Here is a 16,908-nt window from a genome sequence, read left to right on the forward strand (position 1 = left end):
AAAAATATTCTTAAATATCACTAAATAATCATCTTAATTTTTAACTACATGAAGATAGAGAATAGTGTAAATTAAGACATCTCTGAATATAGGAAATGGTGCTGTGGCTCAAGCGGTAGAGCACTCGCCTTGAGCTGAAGAGCGCAGGGACAGCACCCAAGCCCAGAGTTCAAGCCCCATGAACAACCAAAAAAAAATGCTAAAAGATATCTCTGAATATTAAGCCACTATTTACAAGAATACTTAAAAGCATACCCTCTTTATATTTAAGATACGGGATCGTCTCTATCACCATTGACAGCATCACATGAAGGCATGATAATATTTAATGAGAAATAGAAACCTATTCAACAAAGAGAAAAGATCTGAAAGAAGACAAAAAACAAAACCACTTGAGATTAAATAATTTATTACCATTGCTAAGATGAACACGTATACTTAATACTCAGTTTTAGGTGGAACTTTAAAAAAATAGTTTTAATACAGTATCAAAATTTACACAAGTATTTTCTCAAAAGACGTGGGTTCCTCCAATTAGCTTCTTCAGGCTCTGCCGCACACACAAAAAACTTGTTTCAAATGTCTTCATGGTGGAAGAATGCAACAAATTCAGGATGAAAGCTCTTCTGTGACCAAAGGTGTAAATATAGCAAGCAATTTTCTTTTACACAATAATAATATTTAAAAATATAACATCTTAAAAGAAAGGCTTAAACTCTAACCCAATTGTGATACAGAAAGAGATAATTCTATAGTAAATGAATTCACAAAATTTTTCTGAAAATAGAGGGCTAGTCTTTCATCACAGTTAAACTTTTTCCTTTTAAGTACTACAAAATTCCTTCAGGTTTTGCCACTAATGACCATTATACATTGTAATGAGCCCATTTAGAAACAACAAAGATCATTTGCCGTGATTTAGAAGATATGCCCAGAATGGGAATTGTTGCATCCCTACTTTTATAACCTTAAACTACAGTAGAAAGGTAGCATTCTGTCAACAGGCCTCTTGCACATTCATCCAGGAAACTATCATTGAATTTAGAGAAACACAAAATATCTATCATAGCATTTCTTATACACACATTCTAATATTATATATCTCTACCAAAAATAAGGAATAAACTAAGCAAAGCTAGCACGCCTCTTTTTCAAATCTCAAGCAATCTGAACAAGAGCTTTAGCCTCAATAATGAAGGGCATGCGTTAGGTTAGATAGCTAGCTGCAGGAGACAAAGCTTTTCCCCCCATAAATGCAGTGCAATATTTTAAAGTTTACATGAAGTTTATTAAACATACAGCATGTCTAAAAACTAAGTTGTAGAAATTGATATCACAGCTCAAAACACTTAGAAAATTATGTTTGCTTGTTTTTCAGTTGAAATTGATATACTGTGTGAGTATGGAGGTTGACATGTCCCCAAGATGTACCTTTTGAGCAATCATCAAGATTAACAAAAAACACCTACTTATTTTGCTCAGCTGAAATAAGTGATACTCTCTGGTGAGCACTTACAAAGTCTTTCTATCCTTCTAGCTGGTAAAACAACTTATGTGGTATATTTAGCACCTTAAAAGTCAAAACAAAATCCTAGAAACCAAATAGTCTCCCACATCCTCATTACGTATGCATCAGGAATGAATATTTCCTTTATTGAAGTGTAAGAGGTAAAAGAGGAAGTTTCCCAACTGTCACTCTCAGGAAGCTGGAAAAATGCCTCTTCGAATCTCCTTACATCATGGTAAAGGTTCCCACTTTTAGATGCCATGAGTCAATTCAATCAAAGCCAGTGAGGCTCTCTGAGATGCTGACAATCATGCAGGTTTCCCAATTGCAATCTTAAATCTGGGGAGTTAAAACCACTTTAGCGCTAATGAAAACATGACTACTAAAACGGTGATTTATTTTTTCAAATCTACACTGTTTGGAATTGCCTGTTATGAACACTGAAGTTAGACACACAAAATATATCAGCATGATGGGGGACGTTATAGAGGGGAGATATGTGCAATGTACAATCATTCCATGAGTCTAGGTCTATGGAAATATACTCTTTACTTTTCGTTCTTCTTTTATTTTTTCTCTGGCAGTGGTGATCTTATGTCTGAAAGAAGAGTAATCTTCACATTGGCCCTTTGTACTGGTTGCCTGACAAATGTTGCCTAATTCCAGGACACGAACCTGCAGCATCTCCAAGTTTCCTCCACACAACCTTAAAAAGAAAGGAGAAAGAAAAGAAATAAGTATCTTACATGTCTTCTTCTACAAAGAGAATTCTGAGTCTCAAGAGGAATCTATGGAGAAGAGCAGAAATGGATGTAAAGACAAGAGACAGGATAGCCACATAAATGAGTTCAAACACACAGTAAACAGATGACACATCTCTGAAACACCAGAACTGCCTTGCAGATGGGATGGCTATACTGTGCTAGCAACAAAGGTCCAAATTCAAGAAGAGCCAATTTACTCTGGTCACCTCACCCTTCAGTGTCCTCCAAGTACTTAGAGAATTCTTTAGCAGTAATTCCCACCCTCAGAAATGGTCATTTTAGGGCTGGGAAGGTGGCTCTGTGGAAGAGCGCTTGCCTTGCATGCCTGAGGCCCTGGGTTCGAGTCCTCAGCACCACATGAGCAAAAAGAACAAAGCTGGAAGTAGCGCTGTGGCTCAAGTGGTAGAGCGCTAGCCTTGAGCTGAAGAGCTGAGGGACAGCGCCCAGGCCCAGAGTTCAGGCCCCATGACCGGACCCCCCACAAAAAAAGAAAAAAAAAAGAAATTATCATTTTAATGTGCAGAACCCTTGACTAAGGACATCCTGATTCCTGTATCAAAAATCTATACCAAAAGTTATCAAATATCTAATTCTTATAGGAAAATGAAAAAGCGTCTTCTCTTACACATTCTGAACTGGACGTCTTAGGGCTATGAGTAAATTTCCCTGAATATCTCAGCAAAATAGGGATCTCAGTTGTCACACAAGTCCTGATTACTGGAAATGTCCTCAGATTTCCAAAACAAAACCACCCCACTCTAGGGAAAAATAAGAGTAAATTTATGAATCATTGAAATAAATATAATTACAAACTGTTCACAGCTTTTTTTTAGGGTTGTTAAGCAAAAGAGAAGATCAAGAGTTATATGAGTATGAACATAGGAAAATCACCAGTAATACTCTGGTACACTAACATTAACTGCAATAAATATCCATGCATGGGTGACACACAGGACTGTCATAAACCTCCTGTAGCAATTCACTATGAAGATTATGTTAAATTGGTAAATCCACAACAAAAAATAGTAGTGTTAACTGCAAAATTAACATGAATCCAGTTTGTTTTCTGCGTATTCTTGAGTTTGCTTTTACTGTTCAGAGAAGGGGAAACCCTTCACTAGGGAAATCCAATAACATACATAGTAATGTGCAAAAATATAGGGTTCTGCTTATCTTCATTTGTATGCTAATGGAACGCTATGGTTTCTGTGTCAGCAGACACCACTACATACATGGCAGTTATGTCCTGTTGGACTCAAAAGGGAAACTGTAATTAGGCTTCTTAATTATTGGGAAAAGAAAATACAGCAAGGGACAGCTCAAGCTATCCAGAAAGAACGTCTCATTTCGTAATAAATTCACTGTAGAGGTACAAACAATGAATCAAGAAGCCAAAAGATGCTATGAACTTTGCCTTTCTAACTCATTAAGACAATGACCTCTGCTCAGGATGTCTAGATGTCTGGTTTGGAAGCATGAGGTAGACTGGAAGACCTTACAAGGATCAGAAACATAAGGCATTTGCTGTCACAACCCCAAAGTGCAACTTCTCTTCAGTTATTCAAATGTGGCAAAAAAGTGGGTCTTTCTCCAGATATTATGATGTGGTATAAAGAGACTCTTGTAGCAGGCAAGGGTAGTTAAAATCAAGGAATTTACAAGAGCTACCCAGGAAAAAAAAAGAAAAAAAATCTTAAATAGAGTGTTACTACAAAAATAGCAATTTGTTATCTTTTAGAAGGCAGTGTATTTATTTCTAGAAGACAGTAAACAACCAAATGCTTACTAACCAACCTGATGAGGACACGGTACCCTGTACAGATGTCAACGACTTATCTCCAGAAAGAATACTGAAAACTGTGATAAAACTTCCATCAGCTTAAATTCTCCCTGAATCTTCTGACTGATATATTCTTCTAACATAGTGAGAAAGCTTTATAATTCTGTGATGCTATTATAAATTCATGTAGATCCTTCTATAGTAGCCACGTCTTTAAAATATTCACTAGTTTCCAGGAAGTTATTTATGAAATTGCTTTGTAATTGTTTTTTAATTCCCAATATTTACTATGTGGGTTGGTTTTCTTCCTCACCATACCTGGTGGTAAAGGTGTTGAACTCAGAACCTTGTATTTTCTTAGGCAGGTGCTCTACCACTTGAACCCTTTTTTCTTTCATTATTTTTCCATGGTGTTTCAGTTCAGACTGGCCTGCACTATGACCTTCTTCTTTCAGATTCTATCTAGCTTGGATGACAAGAATACAGAGCCATAGCAATTTTATCATTGGGTGAGATAGAGTCTCATGAACTTCGTCCCTACCTAGCCTTGAATCATTTCCCTTCTCCCGGTTTAGGCATGAGCAAGAAATGTTCAGCCACCATATGTGTTTGTTAGTCTTATAACTTATGATGGCGATACAAATATTTCATTTTTTAGTCTTTACAAATAATATTTTAAATCTGCGTGTTCTGTCTTGATTTTTAAATAATTTCCAAGTATGAGTGCTTAAGAACACTTAATAGGGTTCCATTTGCACATATTCTAGGGATTAAAGACAATGTGGCGAGTTAGAAGAGGTACCCCAGAGAATTGTAAATATAAAGAAGGAAAGTAAGGTTTGGCATTGTGAAAATATCTTATGTAGGGAAAAACAATACCAACACCACATGGTGCCTTTTAAAGCAAGCAAGCAAACAAACAAACCAAAATAAACTCACAACTAATAAAGACCCTGTGCTACAATTTGTTTCTTCTGAGACGAAAGAAACAGAATTTCTATTATCCTGGAATCTTTCATAAGGATGAGATAGAAAGAGGAGAAAGCAAGTATAGAGAACAACTCTGGCATTTCTTTACAGAAATGCAGGCATTGAACACAAAGGATATAGCTTTATCTATAAGACACATTGTTTTTCATTCTCTAGAAAGTAAAACCGAAGTTCCCAGATTTAACATACTAGAGAAAGTGGCAGGACCTACTCCTTAAAGACAATCTGGGTCTACTCCTGATTTTACTGTTTGTTGCAAATACTTTCACTTCAGATCTAGTTCCTTCAAAAACAAAATGTGAGTATTGGAATCTTACCCAGAGTTTCAAATCCAAATTACCTTGACATTCAACATGAATGACATTGAACAGGAATGACATTGAACAGAAATCAGATCCAGTAGCTCTACATAATCCTCCTTGGAGGCCACTGGAAGATGACCTCTGTGGGCCCTTACAGTTCCTATTGCCTGAACTCGACTTCTCATTCCATTGTCAATGGTTGAAAAACAGCCCTTTGTAAGTTGTAAATGGATTTAAGGGCAATATTCAAATTGAAAATCTCAAGCCCAAATTAAAAAGCTACAGTGGTAAATTATGACGCCTAGAATTAGTGACCATTTTAAAACAGACAACATATATGCAGGAAAGCAAATAACTTGGCAAACATTACAAAAGACAAAGCAACTACAACACAGGCAAGTATGAGGCTAAGATTCTCACCCCAGCACAGACAAAATGCCCACAGGACTTATTATGTAACAAGTTATCTCCACAAGATGAAGAAGAATCTGAGAATACTTGGCCCTAGTAGAACTAGAGCTAAAGGACAGTGTGTGGGGTGGGGTGGGAAGAGTGGGGGAAGGCTTGAACTCAGAGCCTAGATGCTGTCTAGGGCTTTTTGTGCTCAAGACTAGCACTCTACCACTTGAACTATGGCTGTACTTCCAGCTTTTTCTAGTAGCTAATTGGAGATAAGAATCTCATAGATTTTCTTTCTGGGCTGGTTTGAATTGTGATACTTCTGATTTCAGCCACCTGAGTAGCTAGAATTAGAGGCATGAGCCACTTGGGCCTGGTGATATTTCTAAGCAAATTTGCCATCCTAATAGAGAATAGAAAATATGGATAAAAGCATAATACAAAGTATAATCATGCTTAATCACAACTAAGTCACAAATGTTAAGTCATTTGTGGCACTTAAGAAAAAGTTTCCTCCATAATATTTCATTTGGCTCCTTAAAACATTACATATTATATTCCTGATTAAATGTTATAACATGTGTGTGTTATTTATAAATTAAAATTTATTCAGTGATTAGTAAGAAAATCCAGACAGAAAATCAAGACATTAACAATTACACTGGATAAACATAATAAAATAACATCGGTTTTCTTAATGGTGTTCTCCAACCTCATATTTTTGTATTTTCTCTCTAATGTTTATCTCTGTCTCACCTCACTAATTTCTAAGTTTGTGTCAACAATTGAAAAGTAGACAACACTTTGCATGACATGAAGCACATATATGTATGAGGAGCTAAGCAAATATTACCTAGCAAAGTGGTGATATTTTCCCAAGAATAGTTTCAAATACATCTGAAGAGGTTATCATAAGCTTTTAGAGATTTTTTTTAATCTTAAAAATAAGAAGCAGAAATCCATTTATTTTATCAAATTTAGTACTATGATGGTTTGGATAATAAATTTAATACTTATAAATATTGATAGGTGGTTCTGGAATACAGAATTGGATGATCATTTTTATATAATTTTTATTTGCAGCAGTCTGGGGAAATACTCTACTACTAAGCCCTCTGATCTCAACATTTTGTAATGTGATCATTGTGTTAATAAACCTACAATAAGAGGTACCAAAGGTAAAAAACAACAAGGGTGATTATCAGATTTTTTCCATATAAAACTGTAAAGGCATTTGGTCAATACTTTTAAATTAATGCATTTATAAAGCAATAGCTAGGCTATGATGAGGGTTCTAACACAGAATACACAGTAAAGCACATCCAACTTACATTGCACATTTCTCTGACTATAGCTTTTTCTGTCTCACTAAGGTCATGTTCATACTCTTTACCCTGTGGACGATCTATAGTTTCCTGAACATCCAAGACCTGGATTTGTTGAAAAAGAAGAGCAAATTTCACATGGAGAAAAATTTGTTAGTTATGACAAAACCATCAAGGAGCTCCATTTGTCAAACCTTTCAGTTTCATCCATGTCTGTATATCAGAGTGGATTAGTATATTGCAAACTTATTTTAAAACAGGTGATTATTCTGCAATGAATTTGACTTGATTTTCAGAAATGGCCATTCAAAGCAATCATCTGTATTATTAATCACTGCATTCGTAACGTCTAAAATAACTAGATGCATTTAATTTGTCACCCAGATAATCTAAAAGCGTCAACCATTTGGCAACAGTTGATAAAAACTGAGGCCACTGTAATAGTGAAGAATAGGATTAATGATGTGTCTAAAAGTCCAAATGATATATAGACATGGCCTGTAGATAAGATGACTGAGAACATATTCATAAAACCTCTCAGTTCTCGCCTGGACACATTCCCCGTGCCTAAGAGAGGAATGTGGAAGTAGCTCTTTGACAGAAATAAAGAGAAACACTGGCTTTTTTCCAGTGGAAATATTTGAGCACACTTTAAATATTTTTCACTATAACAAAAATATCTAGGGATGAAATCATTTTAATAACTTCACAGGCCTATGTTTCTACTTCTCTAAATGGGTTTAAGTGATAATCCTTTGAAATGTCTAAAGATTTCAAGTTGATACTTTCTATGAAACTTTGACTATGAATTTTATGGGGGCATAAAGACTTACAAACTGAAGCTTTATAGCAGCATAAGAAACTAGTACTTTCCCTAGAAGCTCTTAGAATGTACACTGAGCTGTGAAACTATTGTCACCATGGTCAGTACCGACCGCCACAACTAAAAGTGTCCTCTAAGAATTTGTATCAGTGAACATTTGAGACCTGCATGTCAAGAAGGTATCATAGATAATAAGGTTCTAAGTATCATAAATACTAGTTAGTATCATATATACTAAGACTATCTAGATGTCAGTCTGGAATAAATAAGATAATCCATCAACTATGCTCTTATTAACTCAAACTTCCTAGCTATACTTAGTGTACAGATCCCACCACTTTTTTAATATCCTGCTATTTGCTGCATATTAATTCCATATTCTTTATTTACTTAGGAGAAAGAATTGACTGTGTTCGGTGAATATTCATAGAAATTTTAAAGAGCTTCTTGAACCAGCTCACTTGCCTACAAATTCAATTTGTAATAGACCTCAGAGAAGTGTACTTCAAATCAGTTAATTTCTACTAAATGAAGTGAAGCTCTAATTAATAGCAATCATGAATTTTAAAGTCAGAAAAATTTGTAATGTTAGTACAAATGGGCTAATTTCTCACAATAACTTACACTTCCTAAAACCATGAACAGAGTTCACTAAAGCCTGGAGTTTTCTTTGAAATCCATCAAATAAATAAATTAAGATGATTTTCTAAAGTCTTATATCAATTAGCATTAGATAAGTGACCTTTAAATACACAGTGTCTTGCTTTGTGGGGTTTTTTGTTTTGTTTTGTTTTTTACACTGAGATCTTTTTAACGTGCACCCAGAGTGTGTCTGTACATACTTATGTTCTCATGACACAGTTAAGCCATGATGCAAACACATTTTGTATTCCGGGGCTTCTAGTTATCCAATAATGATGCTTCAGTTGCTCAGTTTCACCCATCTGCCGACCAAGGACACTTGTGCATTATGATAATATTTCCCTCTCTTGAGATAAAATTTTACATGGAAATTAAAGAATGAATTGAGAGAAAATTGAGGCAATCTTCCTTGTTCTTATGTCCTCTGAATCCACACTAACAGCTGCACTGAAAAATTAGGGGCAGATTATAAAGTGACCTACTATGCTCACTGGATCCAACCAGTGCTTGCCATTTAACAAGGCAACAAACAGGCAGAAATGGCTTTCAAATGTGTGAGTAGTAGGGCAATGCACTGTTTTTGGACTTCATGCTACAAAATTAAAACTAATCTCTGGACCATTTTCCCACTCTAAAGTGTTCTCCAGATAGCTAGGGCTTAATTTGTGGTAAAGTACATCCAAATGCTGCTGCACAGAGCTAAATGCACATCCGTGGGTGAACCAAAATCCACCAGGTGCTGGGCACTGCCCCAAGTTTTACTGTGCCTTCCCACAATTCCTCTCAGTTACTCCCTTTCTGAAGCATCCTAACTAAACTACCTTCCCTTATTCACATTCAATTACGTTGTGGAAGAGCAAACTCACTTTATATATGAGCTAATGCAAAATATACTTAGCACTAATCACCACAAATACAAACTAAGTGTTTTTGAAGTTCTCCTCTACATATCTGTTATATACACATTGTGGAAACTGTGGTCCAATAAAAAATAAAAAGCATAAAAAGTCTCATAATCAATCAGAAACTGCAACAACTTTTACAAAAGGTGTGAAAATGTTATATGGAAAAGGAATCATTCTATCTACATTACAGTTCAGAAAGTTTTGATTAAATTTGTCAGAATTAAAGATGTGTTTGAAGGATACAGTTTTAATACATTGGAAGTGTCTCAGATTTAAGACGATTTTCATTGCTTTTCTCAGTTGTAAGTTAATTATCACAGGTAAATATGGTGTATACTTATTAGTAATTTTAGTTATAGAGCTTGTTTATCATTAATTGTATTTATTTGTCAAAAAAGCAAAGCTCAAATTTTTGTGAATAGTAGAATTCAGGGAAAAAGTAAAAATAAAGTAGCATTATTTATGATTATATGTAATCTGTTATATATGTATAAAATATAAAACACATAATATATACACTTAAATATTCTCCAAAAGAGCATTATCTGAAATTTTAAGACCCAAGTTTGACTTAATAGAATATAGCCTGAAGTTTCTTTGAACACTTTTAGCAAGTAGCAAAATTTCAATAGAGAAATAAAAACATGGTAGTCTTCCTTATTTTGTCCACCCTACACTGGAGGGTATCTACGCTAAAATATTGCACATGTAAAACCTGTAACAATATTTTTACACACATGGATATACATGCACATTAGACTTCAACTTCAATGCAGAGAGAAATGAACATTACTAAAATTAAAATGATAAAAACTTAGAGACTCTGCCATAAGTATTCAATCCCATTGTCAGTTTAAAGAAATTAAAAATCACACTTAAAAATTAAGAGTAAAAAGATACACCACAAAGATTCTAAAACATGAAGTATCTATGGTTAAAGGAAGACTGTGAGGACTACCAGACCACAGCAAACAAGCCACGACACAACTGAAGTTCTGGATAAATGGGTGCACACGTTTGGTTACCTTAAGAGAATGTACCACAGGTTCAGGCTGCTGAGCAGGTGTGGTATGTCCACTGAAGCTAGCTGGAGAGTTGGGTGAACTGTTACTCCCTTCTGCCCCTGATGACAACCTAAAAGAACCCTTAGTAGAAAATCAACAACTTTGTTATTAAAACAAAAGTCGTCCATAACTACATAGATGTCATTCAATATTCAGTTGCACTGCCAGATTAGAATTAGCCATCTTGTTACTTTTTATTCTATGTTATCCTAAAATGCCATCACCTTGTTCATTGGAATACATTTACTGCTCAACCAGCAAGAAATCCAAGAGCTATCACTATACATGTCCTCATGTCATCTCCAATTTGCTGAAGAGAGCAATGTCCCCCAAGGAATGGCCATTAACAACATTTCAAGAATGAGTTTTGAAATTTAAAGATACTCAAGAGCAGGGAACTCATAAGTTTTTCCAAGCTGAGTTAAACATGCTCACTCAGCAGGTCAGATGTCATATTCCATATGTCTCAGGAAGTGCAAACACAGCACATTTTGCATTTGTCTCTTATAATTTCCCTCTTTAAGGAAAAGACCTATAATAGAACATTTTTAAAAGAGATTTATCCAAATTCAATTGTTTTCATAAAGAAACGATGCTCTCATGTTCTAACCTTTTTAAAAAATAAAAACCAACATTTATACAAATTACATTATTTTTAACTTAGTGATTCTTCAATGCAGCTGGTGAGTAATCAGAACTTAAGGGTGATAATTAGACCTGTGTGAGTCACACCCGTCTACACTGGAGCTGGAACTTCCCTCAGGGCTCTGTTCTTGCACACTAATGGATCAGTGAAGGGGAAAAAAAATCAGTAAGTATCTCCTCTCCTAGAAAGTAAGAAAGGACTGGGGAAATTTCTAAGCCTGGTTTCCTTTTTCTAATGGCCACTGCTCCCTTAAGCCATCTTATCAATCTCAATCCCTGAATTTCCTAAATCCCCTACTGAAGGTATATCATCTAAGAATGAATAAAGATAGAAACTATGGTGGTTTGGGACATTCAATTGCAACATCTTTAGAGAGCATTCAGGGTGCACAGTTTAGATACTGGAGGAGAAAGCTGTACACACGACAATGACAGGGCGTGGGACATCTGTGCCCAATGCTATTGACAGAGAAATTAATAACTACTGTTGATCTTAATCATGATCATCACTTATTCAATTTGGAATACTTTTCTCCCTTCCCTTGTTGCTTTCAGTCCTTCCTATGTCCTCAGTCGCTCCTCTTGCCTTCCAGCAAGCCTACTGAGGCCATGTGCTTTTTCCTGCTCAGAACTGTGAAACAAGTCAAGTCCACCCCCAACCTCACTAGCCAACAGCAAGAGGAAGCGCTGGTATAAGGCACTGAGATGACTTCTTAAGCTTCTGTCCTCCACAGCTAAGCCTTAACCAAGACCAGGTGATGGAAACGGGTCTGTCAGTGATGAAGCTCCCCTCCCTTCCAGAACGTGAAATGATAAAATTTGTTTTCCTGTATTTACAAAACAGATCAAATCAGGCATAAAAGTCCTTGACTCAAAATAATAGAAGGGAAATTATTTGACTTTTAAAGATAGTTAAGGGGCACACCTCCCTCACCTCAAATTTTGTACAGTGTTTTCCTAGGTAGAGATTAAATGGTTCCAAAGCTATGGAGCTAGAGACAGCTCTTCTTCTCTGAATGACACTGGTTCTCTGCTGTTCTCCTCTACAGGTACCACCCCCTGGGAACTGTTAGGAACACACTCTGAGTGATGGAGTATACACACATTTGCCATTTGGGATGTGCCATTGCAGTGCTGTTCCTCTTCTGACAGAGTAGAATGTGGCAGGCATACATCTTTGCTAGCCTTCTACAGTTCTTCCTTTCAAACATTTTCTGCCAGCCTTGGTATTCAAAGACTTTCTTGCCACATTTGTCCAAAAGGTAGGTGTTTCAATACCAGGACAGTTTGCTTGAGCAAAACAGTTCTATCTTTCAGGGCATCTTGGTTTAGCATTATTTAAATCTACATAAAGTTCTATTCTGGTCACATTTATCCAGACACAAAGCAAATACTCTTTTATTAAAGTAGTTTCCTTTCAAATGTGTGTGAGGGGGGATTATAATTGGATCTTTCCTGGAGTGTTTCCTGGAGTATTTTCCTGGGGAAAAAAAATGCATCTTTTCAAGATTAAATTTTGACTTCAAATTAGCCTTAAGAGACATGGGCTAGTGATCAAGGTTCATATTTAATATATCTTTTTCTTTTCTTTTTTTCTTTCTACCCAAAGATAATCAAATGCCTGGTAAAGTTTAGCACCAAGAGGTATAGAATGTTTTACAATGATAACAACATAGAATCTCATTCTATCTCACTTAGTACAATAAAAATAGAAAGTTGGCTTTCTCTGTGCTTGGGTGAATAAGACCAATAGTTCCAGAATTTTCTAGGTTTGGTTGCTATGTACTCTCGATTGACTAATATATTTTCACAAAATTGTTCTTTTCTTAATGCTACTGAGTGGAATGCCAATTTACTAAATGATGTTAAATAGTCTCTCAAAGCTTATTTAAATAAAATTAAGACCTTTTATTTAAATGGTACTTGGCTGACTCAGGAGACTAGGAATATAAATGGTAGAAAACCTCACTAAAATGGGAAATGTGGTTCTCAGCTTGGGTTGTTTTAAAGCTATTGATGAACACAGAATGCTAATATTTGAGTATGGACTGTCTCTCAGTCAACAATTAATTAGAAAGTACAGGAACACTTTTCTGGGCTGGCCCAGAAAACTAATATCTGATGGTGATAGTTCATTTTCATTGTCAATGACCTTTCATATTCTGGTCATTAAAGGGCCAGGCTTGTTCCCCTCTCCTGTTTGGGGTGATTAACTTTCATACCCAGATTTAGGGAAAAGAAAACACTGAAGACCACTAGTTAGGAGGCCCAAGAATTATTCCCATCTTCCTCCCAAGTTTTAGACATACGTTTACTTCCATGTGTGCAGATTTGTTCTCAACCCCCAAGTGTAAGGTTTCTGGTTATGCACAAGAAAAATGCAGGCAGCTGACTTGTCTTCACTCACCGGGAGAGTGGGCAGGCAGCGTCCTATTCCTCGGCACTCTTGCCACCACTGCAAGACCCGCCGGGCTCTGGGCCCCCAGCCTTTCTCCATATTTGAGCTGTTTCTAGTTGGAAGTTGCCTTCTATTCTGGGTGGCCTTATATTTGGAACAATATGGTACAATCACTCAGAAAATTACTCTTTCCCATGACCAAGAAAGCAGATAGAATGAGAAGCTTAATGAAATGAACCACAATGACCACAATGTAAGCTATAAACATGCACCTCTATCTTCACATAAATAACTAAATAAATAAGTCTAGCAACAACCATAAGCCCTGTGTGTTAGCACTAATACTTCTTTTAACTGTTTGGCAAAAATGCAATTCTAAAGCTATCAAAATGGTAGGTGAGAAGAGACAGAAGTATAGGAAAATCTAGAAGCTACTTAAATAACTTTATTGTGTAGGGTTTACTTACAAGAAACATGACTATCATATGTCTTCCAGGTAGTAAAACTGTGCAACTTCAGAAATTGTTTAAAATGCATTTGGAAATATTATGCTCTTTGGTAAAGTATCACAAGTTATATATACATAAGTGTGTATATATATGGAATTAATCTGTCATTTTTCTAAAAAAATCTATGTAAGTACTATATATATATATATATATATATATATACACACACACACACACACACACATTCAATAGTATGCAGAAAAACTGACACTGCATCCAATTTTCAACAAAATTCCTGCATAATGAAGAGTATAGTGAGCTACAAGGGCATCATTGCATTAAAATAAGTTTTCATAGGATATCTACATAATTATAAAATTTCCTATTAGTCAAATCATTTCCAAATTTCTGTACCTATTGGAACTAAGGATCACTAGGGTCATAATAATCATGTCAACATAACAATATTAATTTGGACATAATACTTTGGACAGTTATTTCATATATAAATGTCTAACCTATTTCCATCATTAAAATAATTATATCCTAATGTATATAATATGATTGGCGGTCTCAACATTACTACCTGTATACGATTCTTGATGATCATCGGGTAATAATGCAAATTTTGAAATTGCTTTTGCTACTAAGAACATCTCTCATCTGTATTTGATTATTTCCATGTTTTAGACATCTGTTAGATTTTAAGTCTTTCAGATTCAATAACTAAGTAAAATTTATATGAGTTCCTACTTTTATTCTTTCTTAATGAGGCTATATCCCAATGTCTCCCCATTGTGACAAAATTTATTATATACCCATGCCACTGAGATGTGTCTGTCAATTAGATTTTACCTGGAGAATGTACAATATATTCCCACTTTCAGAAGTTGAATGATGCATATAGTATTTGCACATTTAAGCCTTATAAAAGTGTCTTCCTAAAACATATTAAATATATGAATCACTCATCTCCACAGAGGGAGAAATATACAAGAACAACATTTTTTATGAAAGTATAAGCTACTTGATCATCGGTTTTTACAAGAAAAGCTACTTGTGTAGAATCAGGATTATTGATTTTCTATTCATGTCAGCAATGTTTTATTTTTAAATCTAGGTACAATGCCAATCATCATCTTTGACCTTCAAGTATACTATATCTGAACAGAATTTATATACTAAGGAAGGTTCAGCTTTTCACCAGGTAACTTCAAGGAGATAACTTCATGAAGTTATGGAGATAACTTCACAAAATACAAGTTTCTGGCTAACTTTGGTGCTTAAAATGAGAAAATCCAATTTAACCAAGTCAGAGAACTATAGAAATTATTTTTCTGTTTCCCAAATAGGGTTTTTATTTTGCTTAGTTTTATTTGCTACAGCTTCCCAAAACTGCACACTTAATTTTGTAAGTCAAATGCCTTGTGACCCCAAAGAAATCTATTAGTAGGCTATTTTAAATAGATACAAATCATATATTTATATATACATACATAGATATGCTTTTCATACATATATTTTGCTACATGGTAAAAGTTCACTACAGAAATCATTAGTCTTAAGGTTAACAACAAACATCCTTGATCACGAAAAAAAGCTTGACATATCCCTGAAGAATAAAAATACATTTTTATTCTTTATTCTTATCACATTTCTGATAGGTTTTCCATGAAAGTTGACATATGGCATGTTTTATAACTGACCTCTATTTCAGAATCAAGTAAGAAAAGTAAAGTCGTTCAGATTTTAAGAGATTATCTGAACAAACACAAAAATAAAACATTTGTTGTCTCATTGAGTTAAAATTACTATAATTTAATAAACAACTTTAAAGAGAATTGCCATGATAAAACTATTATGATTAAGTTGTCTTTTTGCTCTTGTATTATTATGTTTTGGTTGCAATTATTTTTAGTGAAATAATTTTAATTAACACTCTTGAATTTTCTATTCTCTTGCGTCAGAGGATACACTAAAGCTTTTAATAAAGAAATTCTTGATTTTTTTTTTTGTGTGTGACTGCAGTAAAATAAAAGAAAATGTAGGAGTCTTATGTTTTAACTATTTTTGTTAAGATTATTATTTTCAAAGCAGAAAGATGAATGCAACTTTGTTACTGTAGAAACTATAGCTCTTCACCTAGAGAAGGCAGTTTTCTTTAGGATATAATTATCACATCATTATTTTAAATTCTAATGGGATCCACGAGTTTTCGTTTCAAATACAGAAACTAACACGAATCATTAGTGTAATTCAGTGGCTCTCTTCATAAGGCTGGGTGTTATCTCAGCATATCCAACCTGTTTTCATCCTGAGTCCTAATCTTTTTATGAGCAAGAAGGACTGATTATAAAATAGTCTTCAGAGTAAAATTATAAGAAATGAGATTAGTATCCTCTTCCTCTCAAATCCATCGTTCCACTAGCTCACTGAAAGAGCCAGCCAAACTAAAGGGTTATACCCCTTTATAAAGAAAACAGTAACATTTGGAACTAGATCCTTTGTCTTGGAAAAAAAAAAAGCACCAATAATTTGGTTGCTAAAATTGGAATTTTTTGGATTTTTTAAAAAAAATTATTCAAAATTTCAGATATATACAATTAGGCAATGTGAATCAATAAATAATCATGTATTTGTATGCAGGCAAGCAAATAGTGAAAGTCAAGAAGAATCACGGAGTTTTGATACAAGTGTTGAATAGTTAGCAGTTGATTCCCTAAATCTAGAAACATCTGTAAGAGGGCTAATGTGGGACTTGCAGAAAATGAAGTTTGCAAAGAAGAGGTAAAACTTAACTCCTTTAAGATAAAGAAAAAGGGAGGGAACTATCAGGCAACACCCCTTCATCATCAGGCAGTCAGCAAACCACAGAGACACATGGATGAAGATCCTCTTGGAAGACTAGTAGAACA

The 16,908-nt window shown here is 35.0% G+C and overlaps 1 protein-coding gene across 3 annotated transcripts in view; it reads right to left on the reverse strand.

Moving 5' to 3' along the window:
• Positions 1–415: 415 nt before the first annotated feature.
• Positions 416–16,908, reverse strand: part of Ccdc85a (coiled-coil domain containing 85A) — a 183,349-nt gene continuing 166,856 nt past the window's right edge. For 2 of the 3 annotated variants that reach the window (XM_042691277.1, XM_042691276.1), the window contains one exon: positions 416–2,213. In XM_042691277.1, coding sequence (XP_042547211.1) covers positions 2,164–2,213 — 50 coding nt within the window. In that variant the 3' untranslated portion in view covers positions 416–2,163. Of the gene's footprint in view, positions 2,214–10,462; positions 10,583–16,908 lie in introns of all 3 variants that reach the window. The other variant, XM_042691275.1, reaches the window with a different exon arrangement.

Source organism: Dipodomys spectabilis, unplaced genomic scaffold, assembly GCF_019054845.1.
Source record: "Dipodomys spectabilis isolate Male_0828 unplaced genomic scaffold, ASM1905484v1 ptg000141l, whole genome shotgun sequence".
Classification (NCBI taxonomy): Eukaryota; Metazoa; Chordata; class Mammalia; order Rodentia; family Heteromyidae; genus Dipodomys; species Dipodomys spectabilis.